Raw genomic sequence first — 27,084 nt, 5'->3', positions numbered from 1 at the left:
TGGGTATGTTTGAAAGCCAACAACTGTACCCAGTGCTCCATTAACTAGTCCTTGATCTACGTCAAGGTTACGTTTAAGCATTACTCTGCAATTTAAGGATACTTTTAATATTTTTTCCAAACCAGCTTGGAGATTGAATTTTCTAAACTATTTAGTCTTGTTGTGGCTTGTTCACACATGGGTAGTGTCATACCATGTATGTCTAGTTTGTCTGTGGCGCTAATTTCAATTATTGATTGCATTTCTTTTTTGAACATTGTTTCATTGAATTTGAAACAGCTTGCAAGAGTCGGCATGAAGGCCATACAATTGACATTTTTGTGGGCTAATTGTTCCATAACATCCGTAGCACATGCATTATCGTCATAAAGTGCATGAATGTGCCGGGTTTTCAATATTGCTTGTGCTTCTTGAGATAATATACCAACTCTAATACTTTTTAAGATGTTGGCATAAGTGAGATCTGCAGATTGCCGCATGTTTTCTGTTAATTCTCTGTATTGGAAATGTTGCCAAAGGTTGACATTTCCAATGCTGCCAACAGTTTTACGGCAGAGTTTGTGTTCTAAGGTTTTAATAATAGGCTCACCTTTCACTGGTGTCCATTGAAGAAGATCTCTGAAAACAATAATGTGTTTTCCTCCAAAGAGCTCTTCGTAGTTTGTTTTGAGTACTTCTTGTAATCTGAAGTGAATCAAAGCCAACATTAGGTTGGAGACCATGCTCACTTCATCTATTAGTAGCATTTCCATTTGTTTAAATACTCTGCGTAGTTCCATTGCAGCTTCTGTAGAAAGTTTGTAATAGTCTAATTTGTTTTGGTGTTCTACTGGCAGGAGTAGTAATCGGTGTAAAGTGACACCGCCCATGTTGTAGGCAGCTAAACCTGTGGAGGCAGTGACAACAGCTGACAGTTTGTTGTTTGTCAGTTATTGAAGGAATTTACTGATGATTTTGATTAAGAATGTTTTGCCAGAACCAGCTTCACCACAGACGTACAGTAGTGTATAGGTTTGTAATTTTGGCAGGTGCATTCTTTGTTTTCATGTTGTACACCATGTGCATTTTCTTTTGTTACTTCTTCAAAAATGCTACGTTGCTCATTGTTTAGTTTTGATTGTAGTATAGTTAAGTCTTCTTTAAGTCTTCTTTATCTTCATACTGACACATGGTGTTTTCTACTTCTGTCATAGCTAATTCTGCCTCATTTGTTATTAGTGGATCTCCCAGTGGTTCTTGGCTTCCTGTTACAGAAGGTTGACTACTGTCAGGAGTGTCCTTATGTAGTTGGGCCTGGAGTTCTTCTTCGTGTTGCTGTTCATTGTGCAACATTGTTTTGTACTGTGTAAAGTTTACATCAGTTATAGTGCTTTCATTTGCTTTGAAAGCGTCTTAATAGGAGTCATAGTTATCTAGTATATCTTCTTATTTTCTCCATGGTTTAAAGAGTTGTAGCAGGGACATGTAATATAGTTATTTATGGTGAGGAGCCTTTAATGACAATTTTATATGATTCATTAAATTTGGTTTGGTGAGTTTTACTAAGCTGCCTTCACAATTTGTCACTCTGTATTTACCTTTTTTTTTCATCGGGTTTTATATTATTTTTGTATGTGAAGTTTTGGGCTATGTGGTATAGACACATGGTTTCCAAAGTGGTACTTCTGTTTGGGTAGTATGTGTCCAGTAAATTGTTTTTTTATATGTCTTGGCTGTTGGGATCATGTTTGGCTATTGTTTCTATATCTTCGTATGATTTTAGAACTCTTTTTCTAGATTTAGCAGGACCAAGACTTAGCCATACTATATTTTCAGATTTTCCATACAAAGCAGTACCAGTTAAACGATCTGCTGCTTCATAGAAGCCACATTCTCTATGGGAGAGCATTTTTATGCCCAAGCTGTATAATTTCTGAGAGAGTGTTTTGTCTGATGACAGGTTATTCCAGAGGTCTTGGAGCTCTGTTTTTTCTGCTTTGGTTAAGTATGCTGTAACATATTGTGCAACTGCAGTGGAATTGTCTGCAATGTACTGCACATCTATGTTCGCATTCCATAAGTGGGCAATGATTGCATTGTAATCATTGATATATTTGTCTTCTTCTGTTCTTTTTATGTAATATGTATTTTTAGGTGATTTACCTTTAAGACTATGTCTAACTGAAGACATGAAGTTGTTCACTTGACCTGTTTTTGTAACCAGTCTAGGGAAACCAAAGCGGCATTTGCTGTAGTACTTCCCTTAGTTTTTGTATTTGCGACGACAATATTTGCCACATTTGTGCCTTGGAAATTGTAAAATTTGTGCATGAAGATCACTATTTGTTGCTTCTGATGGAATTTCACAAGTGACATATTTTTCAATAAACTATAACACAGTGGCGTCATTGTCTTGACCAAATTTAGGAGCATCTTTAATCCATAAAAGCATGTGGATATGTGGTGCTCCTCTGGCTTGGTATTCTTTTCTCCAAAAGAAGTGTTGCACTTCTCTGAGGGGAGGAACAGTTTTATTACAAATAAATTGTAGCATAGCAATGAAGCGATGGTGAAAATATCTTGAAACATTAACAGGATCTCGAAAACAAAGTTCTCCAGGTGTTAGTATATCTATGTTTGTTTTGTTTTTGTGTGATATGCGTAGAAAATCATGTAAATCTTCCCATGCACATTCTGCACAACTTAATGTAACAAACCAAGTGGGTGGGCCAAGGTTTCTTATCATACAACGTACATCTCCATGACGTCGAAACCAGTACTCTTTTGTACCACGCATGTTTGCTAATAGATTTGTAATATTTGATTGTAAAACCTCATCTTTTTGTTGCACTTTTTGTAATAATTGTGAAGCTAACATATTTTGAAAGTGGGATCCTGATTTTAATGTGTGTGCAACTCCGTAACATAAAGTTGCTAGTTCACTTTCAAAGAGTAGGTGGAATATGTATTCCACATATTATCTAAATCTGGGATCTTCAGAATACATCCGTAAAGAGCGGTATTCTGATGCTGTTATTTGAATAGGTCTATCATCGTTCCTTCCTCCTTTGCCAGTAAGAAAGAGTAGAGGAAAAGCACATGCTTCTTTACTTTTTTCCCATATGCTGATTGGTGATCCTTTTGTTTGACGCATTTGGTACGTTTCTAGTGCATCTTCTACGGTGTCATTAAAGTGCAATGGATGGATGAATTGTATAATGGTCTAAAGTATTGGATATTGTAGCAGGATCTAGAAGCTCAAATTGACCAGCTTCTTGTGTCTCTTGAATTATTTCAGTGGTATCCCTCAAGTTTTCTTCGATATTAATTTCTTTGTAGTATTCAATATTGTCTTTTAGATATTGCAAGGCTTGTCTAACTTTATGTAAATCTACCAGTTGTTGCCAATTATTTTTGTCTTTTGTAGGTACACCATTTACTAAGATAATTAAACATTGCTCCATGGGACGTTGCACTCCTAGAGTGTGCACATTTTATTTTAGATCTAATGGTAAATACACTACTTTTCCACGAATACCTTTCACTAATTCAGATGGAGGTAATTTTGCTGTTTTTGGTTGAAGGCGTATTATTGCTTGAAAGGGGTGCACTGTTTGAATTATGTTTTGGTAGTGGAAATAATTCCAAATTATTAATTATTTGTGATAGCATGTGAAGGAGTTTGGTTGTTGTCAAGTTTTATAGTGCAGTAACTGCAAAGTATTAAGGGGTCAGTTATTTCATATTTGTTATTTCTGCTATAAGGTAGAGAGCTAACTCAAACCATTTAGAATATTCATTGTCTTCTATTTTGTATGTTAGGGCTACAGTTTTTGTGTTACTTTTATAAAAAGTTCTACACACACATTGTTTGGAACTTCAGCAGATGTTCTTTTGTATGTGTGTAGTAGAAGTTTGCCATGCATAGAATTATTGCTAATTTGCTTTAAAGCTATTTCATTCTGTAAGTGGCTTTCACTTTCAAAATATTTTTTCTGGATATAGTCGATTTCTTCAAGTAGGTCTTTTGCTGTACCTTCCGAAAAAGAATGTAATTAAAATTGGCTAGTGCTAAAGCAGGACTTTTAGCATAAAACAGTTTATAGACTAGATTTCTTATAGTTGAATGATGTGTTGATATCATTTTGATATAATGCAAGGTGGTTTTGCAAGTAGGTCCTGAAATGCAGGCCAATGAATGTCCTTGTAGTCCTGTGTACTTGCGCACTGGACAGGTATCCATATTTTGCAGTAGTTTAATTTTGATTTTGTCTTTGCCTTTGACATATTGATTGAGGAATTGGCGTAAAGACTTGAAATTTTTTTTGGGAATGTTACACATTGACGTGCATGACCATTAGTATACGAGACATTCTGATTCAGTTGAATGGAGAGGTAATTCTAAGTTTTCTGGGGATATTTTTGTAAGCAGTATTTCTTGTTCCATTATGGTATTATTAACTTTTTCATAACCTCGTCCACTGCTATGTATGGCAATTGTATTTGTTTGCTTTTGTTTGTATGCTTCTTCATTAAAATATGGTTCTGTGCTTGTAGTGTGACTCCACTCACCTCCACAGATACATAAGAAGTTATTTCTGTTGACATTTCGTTTATTGAGAAGACTTTTTTGTAATTTAGTCAGTTTTGTTAGTGGTTTCATTTTGTTTAACACTAAAATAAAAAAAAAATCTTTTGAGAAGGATTGCACTGCCTATCAACGCTTCTAAGATTAATTTCCTACAATACGTTTTAAGGGTTGTGCCTGATTTCTCTCCTGTTTTTATAAGCTTTTGAAGGACTCTGTGATGGAACATTTTTGCTAAAATACTTTTTTTGGTATGCTTACTTTGCACTATATCAAGATTTATAGGAGCAGTTTTATCTGTAGGGGTAGCTGAATTTTTGTTAATTGTTTTCTGGTTCATTTTACATTTTAATAGAGGAGGCAAAGTTTCTGTACTTGAAGCTTGTTTTGTTTCGCTAAATGACTGTATTATCTGTTTTGTTTGAACTTTTTGTACAAATTCTGCTAGAGATGGATGCTTATTTTGGACACTTCTATTTTCATTTGCTCTGCTTCTGCGTTGCTTTCTACGGACTTGATTTTTGGTAGGCATTCTTTAGGGTCTGTTGAAAAAAATAAAGAAGGTATGGGTTGGGGTGTTCTGCAATGTATGTGCTGTGTGCATGAGTGTCTGAGTAAGATGATAAAGATGTATGTGATGGTGTGTGATTATGCATTGGGCAACTACAACTCGTTGGGATGTGTATTCTTGAATTTATGTGCTACTAAACTGTGGTTCAGATGACAGTAGAAAGTAAGATAGTGGTGTGGAGAAGTACATATAGTAAATCTAATGATATACAATTAAAACAGTTGTTTGTTCTATAATATCAAAATTCTAGGGGCTGAGTTGGATCATTTGTGTGCCGAAAAATATGAATTTGTGCGCCATTCTGCTTGTAAATCTCTGTTTAAGAAATGGGGATTTGTGGACAGAATGGTCCACAATCTCTATTTTTAGGGACAGAAATAGCATGAATTAGCCTTACAGTGTGTTTGAGTAATAGTACAAATATTATGGTGGTATTCAACTTACTTTTTTTCTGGAATGAGCAGGTTTCTTCTTAGTTGTTCTTTGTACTTCAAATTCGGCTGCTTCTTTTCAGGAGAATGGTCTTCACTTCAATTGTAAAGGAAACAAATTAGTAATTTTGTTTGTATATAGCACTGTTTTTAATTTAGACATTGATTTTTTTAATTGACATTGACCCTCAGCGCCGTCCGCAAAATCATAAAAACTATCTTATTCACATAAAATGCGTCACACCAGTTGAATAGATATCATATGTTCTTAATGCATAAGCTGTTTTGTAATGACTAACTGTACCAACCAAAATATCAGTTATATGCCTTGTGGAATTCATAATGTATCACTGAATGCCACTATTCCTGTAACTAAGCTCTTGCACGTAACAGCACCTCAATGCCCATGGGCTGCTTGTGCGCTATATAAATAAATAAATAAATACATGTTCATGTTTTTGTACAAGTACTGTTGTTTGATATTTGAACATACTGCGTGCATGCAATTTTGTTAGAGTATGTTAACTCTTTATATTGTACTTTAAATATGTTAGTTCAACATGCTTTGCAAATGTGTGTGTAAAAAGAAATGAAATAGCAGATAGGTTTGGAAGTGACAGTTGATTATAGGAGATGGAAAAAATGACAGTAAGTTCATTTTATAGATTATACAAGCTAAAAGTCAGTTAATCTGTTTTCATGAATCTATAAGAATTGTACATGTGCTATACAGAAAATATGCATACCTGTAGTTTGTGTTCATGCATATGGATATGCATGCAGCTGCAAGTAGAAATCTTGGAGATGTGTACAGTAGTTCTTGTAGTAGGTGATTTCCAATGATATGACACTTGTACTCAGAGAGATTAACAGTACATTTGAAGTGCTGATCTGTGATGATGCAGTTAGATGTAGAGGTCTTGGATGTGATTGGTGGATGGCCGTGTGACTTCTTAGCTATATCCAATGAGGGAATAGCACAAAAATTGAAATGAAAATGGTAGAAGGACTGTCCATGTTACGATATGTCCGCGGACATGGTAGTCCGCGGACATCACGTGTTACATCTGGGGATTTTGGGGTGGGGAGGCATGCAAATGAGAATGAGCAGACCAAGGGATTGGTCAGTAAAGTTTAGTGGGTGTGTTGTGCCAGGAGAGAGTTTCTCAGAAACTCTTTTTGCTGAGAGAAGAACAGATAGCTATGGCTGTGTGTTTCAGAAAACAGATTGTTTGGATTTTGCGAGACTCGTGGATACATTGGTTGAAGGTGCATGCAGAAAGTTGTGGAATAGCTGTAGATCTTGGATTCCCACATGTGGAAGTGCACTGGCATGGAGTACGTGGAATTAAGTGGTTGGACTTGCTACCTCTCTGTGCTACTTTGGAGACAGAGCAACATCCAGACATAATTGTAATTCATTGTGGAGGGAATAGTTTAGGACATGTGTCTGGAATTTCTTTGAAATTTGCAATGAAAGAAGGACTTGGGAAGGTCATGGACATGTTTCCAAATTCTCAAGTAATTTTTTTCACGGATTACGCAGAGACAAATGTGGCTTCGTTCTTCTTCATTTGGTCCACAAATGGAGAACGCAAGGCGCAATGTCAATAAGGCCGTTTGTGCCTTTCTAGATTTTGGCATGTCCTCTTTTCACAATGAAAATATTATGTTTCATAGCACATACATTTTCCGCAGAGATGGAGTCCATCTTACTTATGCTGGCAATCAGATTTTTCTGAGAAATGTACAAAATGCATTGCAACCTTTTTTGGAATTACAGCATCCATTTTGTAGTAGGTGTTGAGCATTTCAAATTTTTGAAACACAAACACCACCAAAAGGCTCTTTTCAGAGCCACCACTTCCTCTCAGACAAAACTGCAATGGTTTTGATAGGGCAGCAGCCCAAAATTTTAGATGTTCGCGGACTGTCCGCGGACTTCTAAAAAATACACAGGGCCCTGCTTCATTTATTTTCACTTCTATTTTTAAACTGTGAAAGGTGGCTCTGAAAAGAGCCTCTTTTTTTGTTGATTTTTGTTGTTTTATTTTTTTTTTTGGTTTTTTATACACGACACACTAGGAGAGGAGGGAAAAGGAGGGTAATGGGGGACACCATCCACAGGGATAAGAAAGGGCGGATGGAGAGAGGAAGATGTAGAGTGGGTTTTACTTGGGTAGTGAGCAGATCTTCTCGTGCTCTGAGACCAGAGCCTCAAAAGCACTTCGAAGTCTCTCTCCCCTGCAGAGTACTGCGTCACAGTACATACACACAACTGTGACCCTCAAAAGGTAAGGGTCATCAGTATTGCGTATGGCCTGTGAGGCTGTTTGAGGAATACGCTGTCCCACAGGAGTATTCCTTGTGGTGACAGGATCGGAAACAGAGGATGAAGTATAGGAAGTCAACCTACTACGCTCCTCGCAAGGTACAGCCTTGCGAATGGCCCCAGTGTGGAATGACTTTAGGTGTTGCTTCATGGTAGTTGTCTCAAAGCTGTATGAACCAGGCCTCCCGTGACTGAGTACCATTTTGCACTCTTTGCAGGTGACTCGGTTCGCACGCCCCTTAGGAACATGACCATGAATGGTAAATAACCGTCACACCCAAGACTCACGCCGAGTGCTGGTAGTAGGGAGTTCCTCTACCTCATTCTCTTCATCCTCCTGTGCATCCTCACTCCTGTTCCCCTCTTCAGGCCCTTGGGGAGGTGGTGGTGGTGGTGGAGAGGGTGGGGCGGTGCTGAGGCAGATGTAGCACCAGGTGGCAGTACTGCAGCCATGGATGCCATCAGGTTTCAGATTAAAATCTGTAAAGTTGGCTGGAAAATGCACTGTGTTCTGTAGGATAGCCAGAAACACAATGAGAATGAGCTCTAGGATGTGGCCTTTTATAGGGGTGCTTGTGCGTGGTTCACGGACATGCGCGCTGTCCGCGGACAGATCGAACACCAAAAAAAGGTTTAAAAAGTCCCAAAAAGTATGTAGAAACTCAGGATTACTATGTGGGACTTGTGCTATGGGGAGTTATTATTGAAAAATATTGTGGATTGCTTGAAAAGGTAGTTTTAAATTGTTCGGGGACACGAACAGTGTTCGCAGTCAGAACACACGCTCAGCGTGGATGCGGTCATATGATAGCTTTGCGAACATGTCCGCTAAGGGAGCGGGTGTCCGCAGGACATCAAATGCACTGAAACTGTTTTGCGCATGCACGTCGGTGTTCTACAGACACTGTTCGGGTCCTGAAACTAATTAAAAGTGCGTCACAAGTGAAACTAACAATTACGGACAGGCGTTTGTTCTTAGAACAGTTTTAACTCGCTTGCGAACAATACGGACAGGCATTGAATCCTCAGGACACCCCATTTTGTTTATTTGCGAACATCCCGGGTCACTTGATGTGTTCTTAGAACAGTTTGAACATGCTTACGAACAGCACGAACAGGTCTAGCGTCCTCGGGACACTGTTAGGCAGAATCCTGTGCAGTTCCCTTGGGGAACACTGCAAGAAGATTAAGACTACAGGATTAAGCAGTAAACCCACAGTAAAAACAGTGTAGAACAAGCAAACACTGACCAGAGCTTTGTATCAAAAGTATATAATTATTTATTTAACACACACTTTAGAAAATACACTAGCACTATTAATCAAAGCAAGTTCAATACACAATCAGAAAAGTATGCACACCTCCCTTTAGAATTATTAGACAAGTCTAAGTCAAAACACCACTTTTTGTCAAAACAGAGGTGAGCGTGTAACTTAGATGGCACTCCAATAATTAAATAAAAGGGAGAGAAAAAGGCAGGTCATAAAGATAAAACCGTTCCCAACACTTTTAAGAGACAAAAACAAGTTAGTGAAGGCAGAGTCTACTGTAGAGCCAAAGTTCATAGGCCAGGCCCACTTTAAATGGAGCAAGGTGAAATGTGCCCAAGATCACACAGTTGCGAAATGCATTCAAGTCTTTGTAGAAATGTTCAAAAGAGGTTGGGGTGGTTCAAAAGATAAAGTTAGAAGGTCTGGGGGCCAACCCAGTTTGAAAGCCAAGGATTTAAGGGTCACCTTGAGCAAACCGAGGAAAGGGAGGCCAGATGGAACACTGTACCTTTAAAGTTGAGGAAGCTCCAGCGGCGGCAGTTGTTCCTGGCAGCGGGTGCAGTTTGTGGTTTCGACCAGGGGAAGAGATGATCTCTTCGAGGAGGAAATTTAGAGTTGTTGCACTGCCCAGGGAAGAAACCAGCCGCGGAGTTCGTCGGTTAAAAGGTGCGTTCCTGGTATTCGCGGTCACAGTGGTGCAGCTTGGCTATCCGGTCGCCGGGGTGCTTGGCACGGGCGATTCGGCTAAGAGACGTCCTGGAAGGCAAAATGGCGAACTGGTTGATCCCACCAGCTCAGAGGAAGAAGACTCTCAGCAGAAGATCTTCTCTTGTCGTCGGGAAAGTGGTGAGGTCGTTGCGGCAGGGCTCTACCGGTGGTGTCGTCGTTGCAGATGGCTCAGCTTCTCCCCTCTTCGGATTTCTTAGGTCCTGTGGCGACTTCTGAAGTTCCAGTCCCAAAAGCCTGCTAGCCTAGCTGTCACTTAAACATGCTAAGTGGTGAGCCGGGCGGCTCACCACTAGCCCAATCAGAACAGAGTGTGACTTGGGTTGCTAAGGCAACACAGTCCAGGGTGCCAATTCCCCCACCCACACATCCTGTGAAAGCCAGACAGAGTGGCACCAGTTGGAGGGCTTCTGTGGAGAAGCCCGCCAAAAAGTGGAACACAGGGCCCAACCTTGGTTGGAGTTACAGAGACGGACATGAGCGCCATTTTAGAAAAGAGTTCTGGCAAAAATACCCAACCAGTGATTTAATATAAAATAAATAAACCAGCGGTATCTTTAATATTGCACCAAAAAGTGGTGCGTTTAAAATCAATGGGAAAATCCCATAGGAAATATTTCGGTGGAATATTTTGCATGGTAGGCACTGCCACCAGCCAGAAACTCGACAAGGGGGGACTGGACAGTGCCCCCTTGGAAACAGACCCAGGGACAATCGAATTAACCCCTTCCAGTACTTCCACAATATGATGGTTTGTACTAGTTCTGTTCACAATTTTGGACTAGTAAAGTCAATGGTGACTTTACATGCCCTGGGAGACAGTAGTCAGTGACAGGGCATGGAGTCAATGTTTGGGGGTCACTATGACACCCCTGTGTTACTGCACTGAGGATGCTGTGTAACACACACACAAAAACAGATGATACCCTATGGAGTAAAAAAAAAAAAACATAGCCCATAAGCACACAAAATGTCAAAGACATAACTCAAATCATGCCTAAGAGTGGGAGGAAAAGAGTCTTACTCTTAGCAGGAGAAAAAAACAAACCCCAAAAATCCAGCAAAGCTACTGGGGGACTCACTAGGTTTGGGAAATAAGCCTTATAAGAGAATTCTCCCTAACAGACACCCCGATTTTGTTTATTTACGAATATTTTAAGACACTGTGTGTGTTCTTAGGACAGTTTCAGCTTGCCTCCGAAGAATACGGACAGGTATAGCGTCCTTAGGACACCCCCATTTTGTTTATTTACAAACATTTCAGGATATTGCCTGTGTTCTTAGAACAGTTTCAACTCGCCTGCGAAGAATACGGACAGATCTAGCGTCCTCAGGACACCCCCATTTTGTTTATTTATGAACATTTTAGGACACAGCTTTGTTCTTAGGACAGTTTCAACTCGCCTACGAACAATACGGACAGGTCTAGCGTCCTCTGGACACCCCCATTTTGTTTATTGACGAACATTTCAGGACACCGTGTGTGTTCTTAGGACAGTTTCAGCCTGCCTCCGAACAATACGGACAAGTATACCGTACTTAGGACACCCCTATTTCCTTTATTTACGAACATTTCAGGATACTGCCTGTGTTCTTAGAACAGTTTCAACTCGCCTGCGATCAATACGGACAGGTCTAGCGTCCTCAGGACAATTCCATTTTGTTTATTGACGAACATTTCAGGACACTGCATGCGGTAGTTTGATTGCGGACATTCCGAAAACCAGCTCTGTTCTTAGAACAGTTTCAACTTGCATGTAAACATTACGGACATTCCTGACACCTGAACTGCTTTTTAAAAAAAGACAAGAAATGAATTAGTACACAATATAATAATTTTACTTTATTTTATATGGTTGTTAAATTTATGACAGAGAAGGTGAGGCAGAAACTGAAACAAAAACAGGAGAATTGGGGGTTTCAATAGGATTTATAGGAGGTGAAGAAGGGATGGAACTCTCATCAAAACGTTTTGGTTCATGGAGAGGTTTTGGGGATAATTGACAGGGATATAGTGAGGGGGGGAAGGTACATGTGGGACAATGGTATGTAGTTGTTTGTTTCAAGTGATCCTCCACAAAGCTTTTTAAATTGTTAAAATTTGCCATGAGTAGGTCCATTTTTTCTTCTATGTGCTGAAGAGTCTTATCCAATACTTCTTTTTCTTTAGTATTTTCAATTTTTGTATGGTCTGTACAAAAAAAATGTATATGTTAAATGCAGTGGCGGCCGCTTTCATAGGGCGGGGGGGCGCTGCCCCCCCACCCAGGGCCCACAAGTGTGCGAGAGAACAGTGTGTATGTGCAGAAGATTCAGTAGTTCTCTTCTGCATTCAGCAGCGTGGCGTGATGGCAGCAATATAAATACATACATAAATAATTATCTGCCGGGCCTGCCGTCTCTCACATTGTGTCTTATTCACTCTGGGCCTGCCACAGGGGTGCGTCCCATTATACGCATCTTTTTCTACAGTAAAATGCATGGATCTCTTAGCTCCACGCATTCTACGTAGTGGCCATCAAACCCAGGAGGCTGGCGGGGCGCTAGAGGGGTGGCCCGCCAGTTTTAATCTGTGCGCATACAGCGCACTAGTGGGTCTACTTCAATCATTTCTGTTGCTTGAGCATAGCAACAGAATTATTCTAAATGTCATTGGCTGTTTGCCAGCAAATGACATTTGAGTATGGGTGGGGTGATGGGCGCACAGTGCATGTAAACTCCTTCACACTTCAATCGTGCTGCTTGCTGACTGAGTGGACTGACTCTGGACTGCAGAGCCTGGGCCAGGGCCCACGTGCACTGGACCGGAGTTGGACCTTCCGTGGCGGTACCGGTAAGTCAAGATTACCTCCTCAAACTTAATTTACAGACTTATTTGCAGCCTGCTTCGCCTTCATTTCCCAGGACAGTGCTCCAGGACTGTCATGGAGCCTTGCCGTGGCTGATGCAGGGCCCAGTTTTAGACGCCATCTAGGGCCAGGCGGCTGTGACTTGATGCTCTGCTGGTGCTGGGTGGCCTCTCACACCCAACACAGACTAACTCCGAAACGCGATTATTTTCAGATCGAGGGAATTATAGGCAAAGTGACTTGACCTTCCCTTGATCTGAAAATTATCGAGTTAGTCTGGTCTCCCATAACAGTGTCGGTGATGATCAACGGCTGCTTAAAGTAGCTGATATTCGTTCAGCTTTACGACTTGTAAAGCATAATGAATATCACAGATACTTTAAGCAGCCATAGGCGCCCCTTAGGAGGCCTTGCCCACACAGCACAGACAGAAGCCCCCGCATTGTTGTGTTAATTGCTGCCTGTTGTGCCGCGCTTTTGGGGGGAAAAGCCCTCCTAATGGCACTTGTGCTCAATGTAAACCCCTCTGAAGAGATGGGCTTTTAAGGCTGACAAGAGAAATCGCGTAGATAGTGATGTGCTGCGCTGCCCTATTTTCTTCAGAGTTCTTCTCATCCCATGCTAGTAAGATAAAGTGGGCCAAGTTTACAAAGTGTTTTTCAATGGGAGTGCACCATTGTAAAACGCTCTTGTAAATTAGGCCCATTACCTTTTTTCACCAGAATCAAATTTGGGAAAACTGATCATTCGGGAGTGGTTGTATTGCAGTGTGTGGAAGACATGTTTTTAACGTTGAGTGTTTTGATGCGTGTCCGAGTTTGCCTATTATTTTATAGGGCACAGACAATCCACTGCACCTGCTAGTTTGGACCAAAGCAGGGACTCCCTTAAACGCGGATTTGATGTCTTTGCACCTGCCTGCTGTCAGTTATTTTTACTTCTGCATTATATGTGACCTTTGCCCCTGGGTCCTAGGCCCTAGGGACAGTCAGCGGTCCTGTAATGCTTTGCTCAGGTGCTGTTTTGGCTCTTTCCCCAGTGTAGGCAATGTAGTAGGACTCAGACTATGCTTTGAGTACTCCAACTATGACACCTGCTGTGATTCTTACATTTGCATTGTGCTCGATATTACCCATGTAGGGTTCAAATGTGCGTTGTGCATGTGGGAGAGTCAGCATAGCCCTCCATGGCACCAATCCCAGAATACCAACTAGATGCTCTGCATGCACCTCAGCCCTAGGCTCCAGATCTGTTCATGCCGTGTGGTGCTCGAGTCGTGTGATCCTGGCCTACCGATGGGGCTGCACTGCCGGCTGCGGGCTGAGTGTCCCTACTGGGGCCGTAACTAAGGCGAGTTCACAGGCCTGGCCCTTCCATTAATCTTTTCAGGTTGAAGGCCGTTTCTTCCCCGACTGCGCAGGGGGACCTGATTTTGAATGGTGCCTGCTGGTAGTACCATTACCCTATTCAAATATGGTTGTATATCAAACTTTCCTTCAGTATGTTTGTTTAATCTGCCAATTTAAACAAAAGTCTTCAACTATTGGGAAATCAACACATCACTCCTTCTATCAAGAGCTGATATTTGGCTGGTAGCTACTGAGATCTTGGTGAGATCTGTGTGTGTTTTCAATACCCTAGAGTGTGTTCTTAGACCAGAGAGTCACCAGTCAAAGTACAATCCAACAAAGACACCAACCAGAAGGCAGAACTGGCGAAAACGCTTTCACTGTTGTAGTAAATCACAACCTGCGCCAAAAGCAGGCTTGGCTGCAGGTGTGGCTGGCTCGTGGGCGCCCATTTTAAAATGTTTGGGGCCCCCTTTGCCTACAGCTTTGAAATCCAGTCTGAGGCACCCATGCAGTGCATATATCATAGAGATGAAGACATGGAAAGGGAAGGGGGTTAATAATTGCACAATATCACGGAACTCACAGCCAGCTAGTTTCCGAAACACTAAATGTCCACTGAAAAGCCTGCCAGCTCTTTGTCATCAAGATGCTAATGTAGTAGAAACCAGAGTGAAAATGCAAAGAGGTGGTATGAACGCTGCTGGATACTGCAGGAGGCCTGGAAGAGATGATAGCCTGAGGGCCCCAGTAAAGGCATCTTGTAGCATGTGCGCTGCAAAGCACACACAATGTATTGGATTAACAGCTGCTAGATGCTCATTTTAACTGAAAGGTTGAAAGGCACTGGCCCATCGCTGGCCAAAAGGAAAGGTGGTGGGTTACCTTACATCCAATGTTTCTTCGACAATTTTGCTCTGTGATGTTTCACACATTGTATTATTATTAAAAGCAACACACCATTATATTCCAGCAATGTATAACTGAAGCATGTCTCCTTAATGCCAGGCAAATGCCCAATACTTGCACAAGCCAAAACTACTGGCTTTGCCCTTGTTTTTAACAGGAGATCAGTGAATGACAATAGTGCTTCGAAATAGAGTGGCTGAAGGCAGACCTGGTTAAGACATTTTTACAACACCAGTAAAAGTAGGACAAATGTTGCATTAATTAAGTGGTAAACAGGTAATATTTTAGCTTAGTTTCTCCCCTTTCAGATAATGCCTATAATACCACCTTAGTAATATTTCTATGGGTTTGGACAGTAAATTGTACATTTTGGAAGCCATTTTTCAAAGTTCATGGGGGGAGAACCCCTCACACACTCCTTGCTGTGGGTTGGGCTCGCTTGCTGTGCTCGCTCGCTCCCAAATTTGCCCAGAGAAATTTACACCCCACCACCTTTCAAAGTCACCATCCGCCACTGGTTAAATGTATAGAAAATAATACTTATTAATTGGTTTATATAGTAAAGTGTCTACCATTAGGTTCACTATCTTCAGACATTTCCTCACGTGGGAAATGCTCCTCTAGCCACTCCAGAGTACTAGACATTTCTGTGAGAAAAAAAACATAATATCACTTTTTTTGTATCTAATACAGAAAGTTTACAAATATGTGACTAGCTTCTGGTAAGGTGTGTTCTTACTGGTCTGTAGATCTGCTGTTGCTCTTAGTTGTGGAGTTTCTTTGAGGTAATCATGTTGGAAGACTATCTTTCTTCTTTTGGTATATTCCATTTTAGAACATATTGTATTTAAATGAATGGTTAATGTGTTATATATATGGGTTACACTTCTTATTTATTACTACATATAATGTGTATGTGTGCTATGTTATGATATAACAATTAGAAATAGTCCCCAGACTTTTTGGGTAGTGGTGCTGTTGTCCGCATATGTCGGCGGACATTAGAAGAGTTCGCGAACATCAAATTCAGTAGAGGGGGTTCAGTATGTTCTATGTAACTTGTACATAAAGTCAGAGATATTATTGTTAAGTTGTGCTACTAAAAACCAATGAAATTCAGTAAAAATACTTTGTTAAAGGGATGTTATGGTTAAGTTGCGCTACTAAAAACCTATGAAATTCAGTAAATAAAACTTTGTTAAAGCGAAGTAAAACCGAAAAACCCTTGAAATTCGCCAGTTATGGTAAGCTAAGCAACCATAACTCACGCCACCACCGTGCACTGCTAAGACTAACACACACAACATCAAAGATGACATCACAAATGTCATTGATGACATTTCCCAGTCCAGATTGGCTCCTTAGAATAATAGTATGCTTATCTGAACCCCTTAAATGAGGGTTTTCGCTCCCAGTACTGAGCCCTTTTTGGACATTTTGTATGTCGCATTCAATCCCATGGAACTTTTTGTTACAAGTGATATCCCAGTCAAATATGCACCCTTGTCTTTCCACATGTAGCCAGTCATAACGTAACCAAGGATTCCTAGTTTACTGTAAGGAGCTGTGAATAAATAACAAAAAAGTGACTCAAGTTTGTGTTTTTTACAGAAAATTCTAAAAGAAATAATGTACAAAGAAGCCTGTGGTGTTTTCCTTATAAGGGCTCGGAACAAATGGTTTGTTCTGAATTTGCAGTTTTCAATCAGTTTTGTGAGAGGTAGGCGATTTATCCCTTTTTTTCAATAGGACATGCTTGGACGGAATGGAAGAGGAGGTAGGAAAGCTGCATGGGAAGACAGAAAGGCATACATTTCTAAAAAGTAGACAACATTCCAAGTTTAGGAAGGCATAATTTGCACAGGTCAGGCAACAAATATGTAGGTAAAATGTCCATAGATTGGGAAATAAATGGAAAAAAGACCGTAGAAAAGGCTATGTGCTGGACATGTTTGGACTTGTAAGGTAATGGCTTCTGTGAATATTGAGAAAAGCAATGCACCGCTACATTCCACCGACTCTTCTAGCTAGAAATTCACACATTTTTCATAATATTTCACAAAACTAGCAATACCACAAGCCAAGAACGGAGGATTCTTATGCTGACGGCCTGAACCAAGATACTTAGCATTTGAAAATAAGGAAAACAATGTGGTGAAGAATGGCAAGCATACATTTTTTTAAAGAGCACAGGCAGACCTTTTGAAGGATAGGTGACATGTGCAGGTTACAAAAGCGTACAGTTCCTAAAGCAGCAACTAGATGTAGGTTTTATTTGGGAAATAAAAGGGTTGTGTAACAAAGAGCAGAATCAAATGTATGAAAACATTATCAAAACCAAGAGAAAACAGATTTCCTACCTGCCCACATTCCCACAGGGGTCCTGATAAAAAATGGTATCTCGCATGAGTGGGTGCACCTAACTGGGCACAAGGGGAAAGGGCTAAGCCACTGGTATACCGAAGAGCCTGGGAAGACAACACTTTTACGTTTTTTCGTTTTGTGGACAACCCATAGATTTGGCCCAGGGGTGTCGCAGCCACTAAAGAAAAGGGGAACCCTATGCATTTCTTAAAAGAAGACACACATGGGATTCTAAAGAGGTCTGACTTTCGTGAATCGCCCTGGAATTGATTTCCAAAGTCCAAAAGATAAGGTAAAAAACACAATTTTAAGATATTTGCCACCAGGAAACAAGCTGGCAAAAACACATGTCCTACCTTCCAACAATCCCACACGTGTCCCGAGGAAAATGGTGCCTCACATGTGTGGGTGCACCTAACTGGGCACAAAGGGAAAAGGCTAAACCACTGGTATACCGAAGGGCCTGGGAAGACGACATTTTTTACGGTTTTTGGTTTGTGGACAACCCAGAGATTTGGCCCTGGGGTGTGTGAGAAACCAAAGGGTATCTTACCTGCTAGTCCTCAGGGTCTTGTCATCCAGGTGGCCAAGACACGCCCATCGCTTTTGTATCCAGTTCCTGGGGGTGGACCAGTGCGGGAGGATCACCTGGGTGAGGGGTTTTCGGGGGGTGGGGTGAGATATCCAATGGCGAGACGCGGTATTCACCCTTATTCTTTTTATCAAACCCATCCTATGTTTTAGGTGGCTCCGAGATCCCATCCTATGTTTTAGGAGGCTCCGAGATCCCCAACACTCCCCTTTTTACACAAACACTGGGCCGAGAAAGAGGATAACTGAGAATAACAACAATGAATTGCATACATCGTACTGGCCATGTCCAGCTAATCGGGTCTCGCAAAGTCAGCCCTTAATCCTAAGTGCATACACCTGATACCAGTTAGCTCTCCTCACACGAATAAAAGCGAGAAACCAAAGACACACTCTGAGTAAGGCAGAACATGAGCAGAACTTCCAGGACGAAGGCACGCCTACTGGAGCAGGGCAACAGACCAAGGGACGAGGGCAGTGGGCCCGAATTCCCCAAGGCTTCCCTATTGGAGGTTGTTGCCTCCGACAGGCCACGAAAGATGCGTGGAGAAGGCCATATCCCAGAAGTGAAGATTGCACTGTGTTTCAGGGACACCAGTGACCCTCCCGGGTGAACGACAGAGTTGGGGAGGCGAGGTCAAGCCTGTGGTACTAACCTTGACTCGAAAAGCAGAAAACGCCAAACAAGAAAGAAAAGCATACAGCCGGTGAGTTGGCAAGCTACCTGAGAGACTGGTGTGTGTTAAAGTGAATGAAGTAGCAACATAATATCACAAGTGAAGGCTGCACAAGTGTGGATGAGATGTGAAGAAAGACAGACCTGTGAATAAACTTTGATGTAAAGAAAAGCTAGGAAATCAGCGATACTAAGTAATGGACTGGTCTGTTGAAAGGAAGTATCCCACTTGAAAGTCTCCATGAAAGGTACTTTTGTTTAAAGCGAGAAAGTGAATGAACAGTAAAAGGAAGAAGATTAATTCCTAGAAAAGGGAAGATTGAATGTAACACTGTGAACTTTGAGTCGAAGTGGTCCAGCAGTGGTCCGACAAATAAGCCACGCACATTCGAAAGTCTTCGACATCCGAAAGGCATCCGAGCCTGACAGATGGGGACCTGAGGTTTTTGTTGCAAGTTATTGTGAATGGTACGAGCCCGACAGAGGGAGACTCAAAGTGAAATGAACTTGGGGAAGGGAGCCCCCCTTCGAACTTGCATTGAACTTTATCGTAGGAGATCTGATCCGGCAGAAGGAGATCTAACAGAATTGTGTAGTGAAAGGTCTGCGCCTGGGTGAGGGGGGTTCTTTTGGGAGCATTTTGGATAAGACATTATTTTGTCAGAAAGAGAGAGTCTTGAGCGTGGAAGGCCAGGCAGGCCTAGATCCACAGCTTTTTGAACTCTATACATTGTGTTGAAAACTGAGCCAGAGTGTGTCATCCTGCCTACAAGGATCGCCTTACTCCGTGAGGCCACGTGGGGAGCAGAGCTGGTTCAACCACATTATCATTTGAAAACTGATTTGTTTTCCTTTTCAAGACATTTTTCCTTTTCACGCTTTTTGTACAAGAGATGGGGCAAGCATTAGGTTTTTGTTAGCATATGCCATTTTGATTTGACAGACTCCACCAGGACTGTGTTATTTATTATTTGATGGTCGAGACAACTCCCGTCTTAGTTATAGGGCAGGATAGGAGTTTTTTGAATCCCAACGATTTAAATAAAGGTTTTACAAACTGTACCCATTGTGACAGTCTCTGCTTGTGATACCATGCCTTCCCTACAGGTGTCACAGCCACTAAGGAAAACAGGGAAGCCCAGGCATTTCTGAAAAGAAGACCCTAGTGGGAATCCAAAGAGGTCTGACTTGTGCGATTCGCCATAGAGTATATTACAAACAAGGCCTGGCAAAATCCAAAATGTACCAAAAAAAACACAATTTTCAGACATTTGTCACCAGGAAACCACTGAAACATGCCAGCAACAACACATGTCCTACCTTCCCACATTCCCACTGGTGTCACAACAAAAATGGTACTGCACGTATGTGGGTACACTGACCTGGGCGCAAAGGGAAAAGGCTAAACCACTGGTATACCACAGGGCCTGGGAAGACTACATTTTTACGATTTCTGGTCTTGTGGACCACCCACAGATTTGGCCCTGGGGTGTCGCAGCCACTAAGGAAAACAGGGAACCCCATGCATTTCTGAAAAGAAGACACCCGTGGGAATCTAAAGAGGTCTGACTTTTGATTAATCGCCCTAGAATGCATTACCCACAAGGCACAGCAAAAGACAATTTCCAGATATTTGCCACCGGGAAACTACCGAAACACGCCGTCAACAACACATGTCCCACGTTCCCACAGGTGTCCCGACGAAAACGGTACCTCACATGTGTGGGTGCACTGACCTGGGCGGAAAAGAAAGTGTTGACCGTCCACACCTCCAGTCCGAGGGAGCACCGGCAGTGTCCCCATCCCTACCCAGAAGGAAAAGCTCTAACACAGCGCAGCTAGAGCTCCACAACAGTCAGGGATGATGTCCTCAGCCATGCGCACCTGTCTCCCATGTGGATCGATTGTCACCAAGTCTAGCGCCGGTCTCAGGGAGCCCCGGCAGGGTCCCCATCCCTACCCGGGGGGGGAAAGGCTCTAATGCAGCACAACGGGTGATGTCCTGGGCCTTGGGCACCTGTCCCCCTTGTTGGTCGACTATCCCCAAGTTCAGTGGCAGCCCCAGGGAGCACCGGCCGGCGGTTCTGCGATGGGCAATGGGCCAAACAGCCCCCACCTCCAAAATCCTTTCCCTGGTGGCCTAGTGCTCCTTTCTCCTTTCTGCTTCCCAGAGGTGGACAAATGGGGCCAGGATGTGCCCCTCTGTGGGGGATTCCTGAGAGGGCTGGCACTCCGGGCCTGGGCCAGCCCCTGATGCCTCCAAGTGTGCCACTAACAATGTTGTGGAATGTTCTTTTGCCTTCTTTGGGGCAAATGGGTGCAAAACTGCACCCATCTGCTCCAAACAAGGAGAAGCAACACTGTGCCACCTTTGTGGCTTTTTTTGGGAGTGGGAGCATGTAGTTTGACCACCCCCAAAATCAATTCCCTGGTGATCTATTGCTCCTTTCTGATTCCCAGGGGTGGTAAAATGGTGCCAGACCCTCACTTTGCCCCCCAACCCCAGGGAAGCAGAAAGGATCTACCCCTCCTTGGAGGGGAGGGTTGTTGAGGGGGGCTGGCCCACAGGCATGAGTCCAGCCCCCTAATGCCCACAGGTCTGCCCCAAATATTTCTATTTTCATTTTGCCTTCCTTAGGGCAAATAGGTGCAAACAGCTCCAATATGCCCCCAAAGAAGGCAAAACACTGTACCCCCCTTTTTTTGTGGTGATGGTTGCCTGCTTGGCTTGGAGGGGGGGCACCCCCAAAATCGATTCCCTGGTGATCTAGTGTGCCTTTCAGCTTCCCAGGGGTGGCAAAACGGGGCCAGACCCTCACTTTGCCCCCCCTACCCTCAGGGAAGCAAAAAGGATCTGTCTCTCCTTGGGAGAGTGAGGGGCGGGTCTAGAGGGGGGCTGGCCCACAGGCATGGGTCCAGCCCCCTGATTCCCCCCAAGTCTGCCCTAATTTTATTTTTTTGCCTTACTTGGGGGCAGATTGGTGCAAAACAGCAACTATCTGCCGCCCAAAGAAGGCAAAACAATGTGCCCCCTTTTTATTTATTTTTGTGGGGATGGGAGCCTGTGGGCGGCCCACCCCCAAAAATCAATTCCCTGGTGGTCCAGTGGGGATTGCTGGTATCAAACAGATCAATCTGCGTGTGGGAGGGGGTAGTCGAAAAGGAGAGAGTCTCCCCAAAAGATGCACACAAAAGCGTGGCTGCTATATTTACATGCTGAAGCCTTTTTGCTTCAGCATGTAAATATAATTTCCTGATGACATTGGCGCATGTAGCATGTGCCAACGTCATCACGGCAACCCCCCGACGCCAGGCACGGAAGGGGAAGGTCTTGGAGATCGAGAGATCAGCAGGCGGGCGATCCGCCCTCCCAAAGGAAAGCAGTGCGGAGGAGGAGGTACCTCACCCTCCGCACTTAAGGGGTTAATGCCATGCTTCCCCATTGCAGAACACAATGTGTTGCCATCCCCTCCTGCTCCTCGTATCACAAATCACAAACCGATATCTCTTATGAGCCCTTTACTTAGTTACACCACCCCTTAAATACTAGCACGGTACACAAAAGCAATCCTCCACCCAGGTCAAGGTGGATCTGACGTTCCTGGGGAGGGAATCTCGCCGAACTACTGGCCAGCTACTCCTGGCACCTCCACTACTGGGACAGATCCCAGGAGCTTTGGATGTCAGAGCCAGGCTTGGGATCCCTATCGCCAGTCACATGCAACCCTGAATTCTCCCTAAGCCTTGCCTTGGGTGGTGTGGGGTGCATCTATCAGGGGTGGGTTAACCGAGGCCTGAAAAGTCTGGGAAACTCATCACCTAAAAATAAATTCTATTAGGTTACTGAATAACACACTGTGCGTCCAAGAAGGCAGGGACTAGGTAACCAACTCCCCCTGAGCTGCTCATACAGGATGACGGTCACAGAGGAAATAATACAAAGTTATATCGTCTGCTTGATTGATAGGACATGAGAACGGGGAGGGAAAAGTTAGATGTCGAATTTCCTCAAGAGACCTGCAATGGTCTGGAGCATAGCAGCAAAATTGCCAAAATGCAGCACCACAAAAGAATGCTTTTATAAGATCTACTTGAGGTAGTATTATGGTCCTAACCGTTTCCACAGCTTCATACCTGGTTTCCCACCGTTCCGCTAGAGAGGTTGCAGCATAACGGGTAACCTTGGTCACATCTGGTGGGCAAGGCCTGTAAGGCAAGACCTCCAGGCAAACGGACAATAAAAAACACTCCTCTAAGGAAAAAGGTTTGATACACCTACAAAAAGGGAAAAAGGCGACCGATGGTCCCGCAGAATAAAACTGCCACGGATCTCTGTGTTAGTTCAAAGCAAGCACAAGGTTTTAAAGAAAGGGAGCATCACTCATGCCATAAACAATATGCATTGTTAACCCCCCACACTCATTGGCTACCACCTATATACATACTACCAGTACCCTATATTCCCTTGACTGATTGCCCACATCCTAATCTACCTATGCCCTCTAACAGGTGGGGTCCCCCTATTTGTCATATTGCTTCTCAACTACCTGATGGAAAGATACCTTGAATGTTACCCTTCTCATTGGCTTAGTCACATGGTGTACACCTGGTCGTTAATATGAGCTCAGTGGATAACTCCAAGGTCAAGTTGGCTCCTTAGAATAATGGTACGCTGCTCTTAATGCCAGACATGCAGGCGCCCTACACAAGGCTTCCCCGTTGCAGAAATAAATTGGTTGTCATCACCTCCTGTTTCTTGTATCACAAATCAGTCTTTCACTTCTGCCTCCCCCTTGTCAGCTGCTCCTCCCTGGAGCTTCGCCTGAGCCTTCTGAGGACCAAACTAATCAACAAATTCATATGGATTTAGGCACTGTTTCATGAGCATTTGGCAGTTGAAATGGGATGGCCATTCTCCTGGGGGCGCTAGTGCCCTAACTCTAGGCTGGGCATTTTTGGCAGCTCAAGACCTCTACCCCGGCTCCCATGGGTTTGTCCTTCAGGACGGGCGCAACCCTGCATGTGCTCCGCCATTCACATTTCTTTCTGGTTTTGCAGACCTACAGCTTGATACTATTAAACTTGTATCTGTTCCTCTTGAACACCTCTGTGCTCGGTTTCCACGGTGTGCTTGGGATGGGAAGATAATTCGAACTCTTTATCACACTATGCTGCCACACTTCTAACAGGGCATGGAACGTACTAGGCCTCACTACCAATTTGGCAGTGCTTCTGTATTCCTTGTGCCTGAGAGCAGGGTCTACATGTCATCACTGTACTATGTTAAAAGATAAGGAATCGATGGGAAGAAGAGCATATACATCAAAACAGGTACATTTGCCTTAGCTCAACTCAAGTTGATGCTATCTGAGCAAGAATGTGAGGTTAGTGGACAAGAGGTGTTTACTATGAGTAAAAGGAATTAAATACACTCCTTTGTTGGTTGAATTCTGCATGTGTTGATCCAGAAGTACGCATATGCTTTTTTTTTTATTTGTTTTTTTGAGAACTTATCTTATTTCTTTTTTTTTGTAGTGGTGTGGACATAACGGCAATTCTCCTCAAGGTTGGATTTAGTGAAACAGTGGTGCAATCAAAAATGGCAGCTGGCACAAGCACCTTCGTCCTGGCATATGCCATCCACAAACTGTTTGCTCCAGTTCGTATGAGCATCACTGTAGTGTCTGTGCCTTTTATAGTCCGATATTTCCGGAAGATCGGCTTTTTCAAGCATCCAACTGCAAAAGGATAATGAAAACGTATCGTGATTTCTTTGCCATAAATGTGCCCTTTTATTGACTAGTCTGTTCAAATTAAATGACATTTGTTGTGTATAGTTATGTGCTCTCATTATGTGCTCTCATTTTCTTTTTTGATGTATTAATAATTGTGGTTTTGCTACCTACCACTTCATTGCTGATGAGCATTGGTCGGGAACTTCTGCAGGAAGTTGTCCTGTAACGGGAGTGGCCGCTTGAGGACATGCATCAACTTGTAACCTCTACTTTTAAGATGGTGTATAAAAAAAAAAGCTAACCTTCCACCTGCAATGCAGTATCTTTTGGAGGTGCTAGTTTGTTCGTGGGCCATATTCGATGTTTATGGAGGAGTGGCAATTTGTTAATGTAGTAGTGAAAAGTCCTTATAATAGAGAAAACACTGGAGGCAGTTCCCCTAATAGTATAATCAGGTACAGCTAAACAAACAATATGCAAATTAGATGCTGGTGTTAACACTTTTTGTGCTGGTTACTCTGATCGCCAATCAGCCTGGCAGAATTGCGACTGGTGGTAAGGTGGCATAAAATCCTCATTTTGGGAGCCATTGGGCTTCATTGTAAGTTTGGCGGTCTGGAAATAAGGGTGCCGGTATCAACATACAGGCACCCTTTCAGGACTGCCAAACTACAACAATGCTGGAAGGGGCAAAAGATCTTGCGGCAGGCCTGACCTGCCGGATTTTCAGGCCCCTATCGGCATGGTTGTCAAAGCACTGGCACTGTTGGCAATGGTGCTAATGCTTCAATGTCCCCATTCCCGCTGAGTCGTATGAGATTCAGCGGGAATGGGGGTTTACCGTTCCGGCCACCTGCCAGAATATCCCGGTGGCACTGGGAAATCAGGCGGTGAAAATAGGGTTACGGGTTGCCGGCAACCCGCTGCCTACTTGCAGGTTTTACCAGCAACCCTGTAATGATGGCCATAGACTGCAGGGGGGATTTTCTTCGTATTTACCACAAGCAGTAATTCCACTGCAGTAAGTCTGCTGATTTTTTGGGCCATAAAGTGCATGATTTAAATCTTTAAATCCTTCACTTTAAGGTCACACAACTCGTAATTTGGCGCATCTGTAAAAGTGGTGGTAATTCTGTATTTGCCAAAAAAGTTGCAGTAATGATATTACCACCACCTTTTTACCACACTGTCCAACTTGTATTGAATGACAGCAGAGGTATGTGTGAAAATGAGGGCTCCATATTTCTGGTGTGTGCTTAATTAATGTGTGTCTGCATCTGGTTTTATTAAATGTGGTTTTTGTGGTGTGACACAGAAGAAACCCCATGGCATCTGTATCTTGTCTGTTCTCTGTAACTTTCCACCACCTTCCTAATATTGTCCACCAAGCTGGTCTGTCTGCCTCTCACAGTCCCTTCATTTCGGCTCAATCAGTGGTTATCGGGTGCTCGCCGGGCTTCAGCAGGCTTTTCAACGCAAGAAGCAGGTACCTTAAGATATGGTGACATACCCTAACAGAGACCTCACAAACTAGGTTTTGTTCCACGGTGACCTGCTCCAGCATTCTCCGTCAGAGTGGTTGTAAAGTGATCTAGTGAATTATGTCACCTTAAGGGCACATCCTATTCGCCCTGTCATTTTCACTGTGCTCTAGAGTCCACCTATGAAACCGCAGTTTTTTTTGTTGCTGTTGCACAATATACTTTGCATGAAAAGTAGCCAAAACTACATTTGACAAATGTCCACTGTGGCAAATCCTGCATGGAAAGCTGTTAGCTTTCTTACAACTTCCTAAATAGCTTTTGGGTACGGTTGTCTTAAAGTACCCCCTTAAAAACTCAGAGCCAGTATTACCCAGATTATATTCCCAAACTTTTCAGGACATCTCTGAATTTACCCATTTACAGCAAGTGGCACCACGGTCATGATGTATTATTCAGTTTTGTTTATTTTTACTAGGATTTTATAATTGTCTGTTGAAAAGCTGCTTCCATTTGCAAAGGAAGGGAGGAAGCGATGGAAGTGGGTGAAGGAAGAAAATAGGGAAGAACCACCAATCGAAGTCTAACAATTCCTGTACCCCGAGCCATTCTGAGAGAGAACTGTTTTTTCTTCATTATGTTGTAGTAAGTATCTAGGCTGCATTAGTGACAAGAAATCGAAGTTGACCCCCTCTCCCCCCCGCGCCGCACAGTTGGCCAATTACCAGAGAGATCAATTGAGTTTTTAGCACCTTCCTGAATGCTAGGCAATTTTTCTGATTTACCAGATCCTCATTTCGAGCCAGGGTGGAGAGCAGTATTCCACCAATGGATTTAATTTTGAATATGCAATTCCAAATTAGCCCCTTTAGTAGTTAAAAACACATTTCTGAGGACCGGGAGAAGCGAGGCATAACGCGTTCCGAAGGGATCAACATAGCACCTTAAAGATTATATGGTAAAACACTACAAGCCAAAGTAAAGCTTTAAAGACCGGTGAGATGTTTTTCCTGCCTCTTGGATCCTGCTGTTATACAGGATGCTCTATTTTAAATAGGTTAATGTAGCAAAGTCAGTTTCATAAAGGCTTCTTGGGCAATGACTAAGGTCAACCTACAATACAGGGGCAAGAGCAGTAAAATATTATTGAACTTATGCAAATGTGCTTTCTTGGTTGACCATGCTGAATTGTGACTTTAAGGGTAGATAACTGAGGATAATGTTGAAATTCC

At 42.9% G+C, this 27,084-nt stretch overlaps 1 protein-coding gene across 2 annotated transcripts in view; it reads left to right on the top strand.

Moving 5' to 3' along the window:
• FAM210B (family with sequence similarity 210 member B) overlaps nt 1-24,472 on the top strand; it is a 359,807-nt gene extending 335,335 nt beyond the window's left edge. The window contains exon 2 of one of the 2 annotated variants that reach the window (XR_011304278.1): nt 24,172-24,307. Coding sequence is in view for 1 of the 2 variants with exons in the window: in XM_069651122.1 (XP_069507223.1) it covers nt 24,172-24,388 (217 nt within the window). In the remaining variant the exon portion in view is untranslated. Of the gene's footprint in view, nt 1-24,171 lie in introns of both variants that reach the window. The other variant, XM_069651122.1, reaches the window with a different exon arrangement.
• The last annotated feature ends 2,612 nt before the right edge of the window (nt 24,473-27,084 follow it).

The sequence above is a fragment of the Ambystoma mexicanum genome, chromosome 3p (genome assembly GCF_040938575.1).
Source record: "Ambystoma mexicanum isolate Mex_15411 chromosome 3p, UKY_AmexF1_1, whole genome shotgun sequence".
Classification (NCBI taxonomy): Eukaryota; Metazoa; Chordata; class Amphibia; order Caudata; family Ambystomatidae; genus Ambystoma; species Ambystoma mexicanum.
Note: the sequence above shows the minus strand (reverse complement) of the source record. Positions and strands in the feature narration are given on the sequence as shown.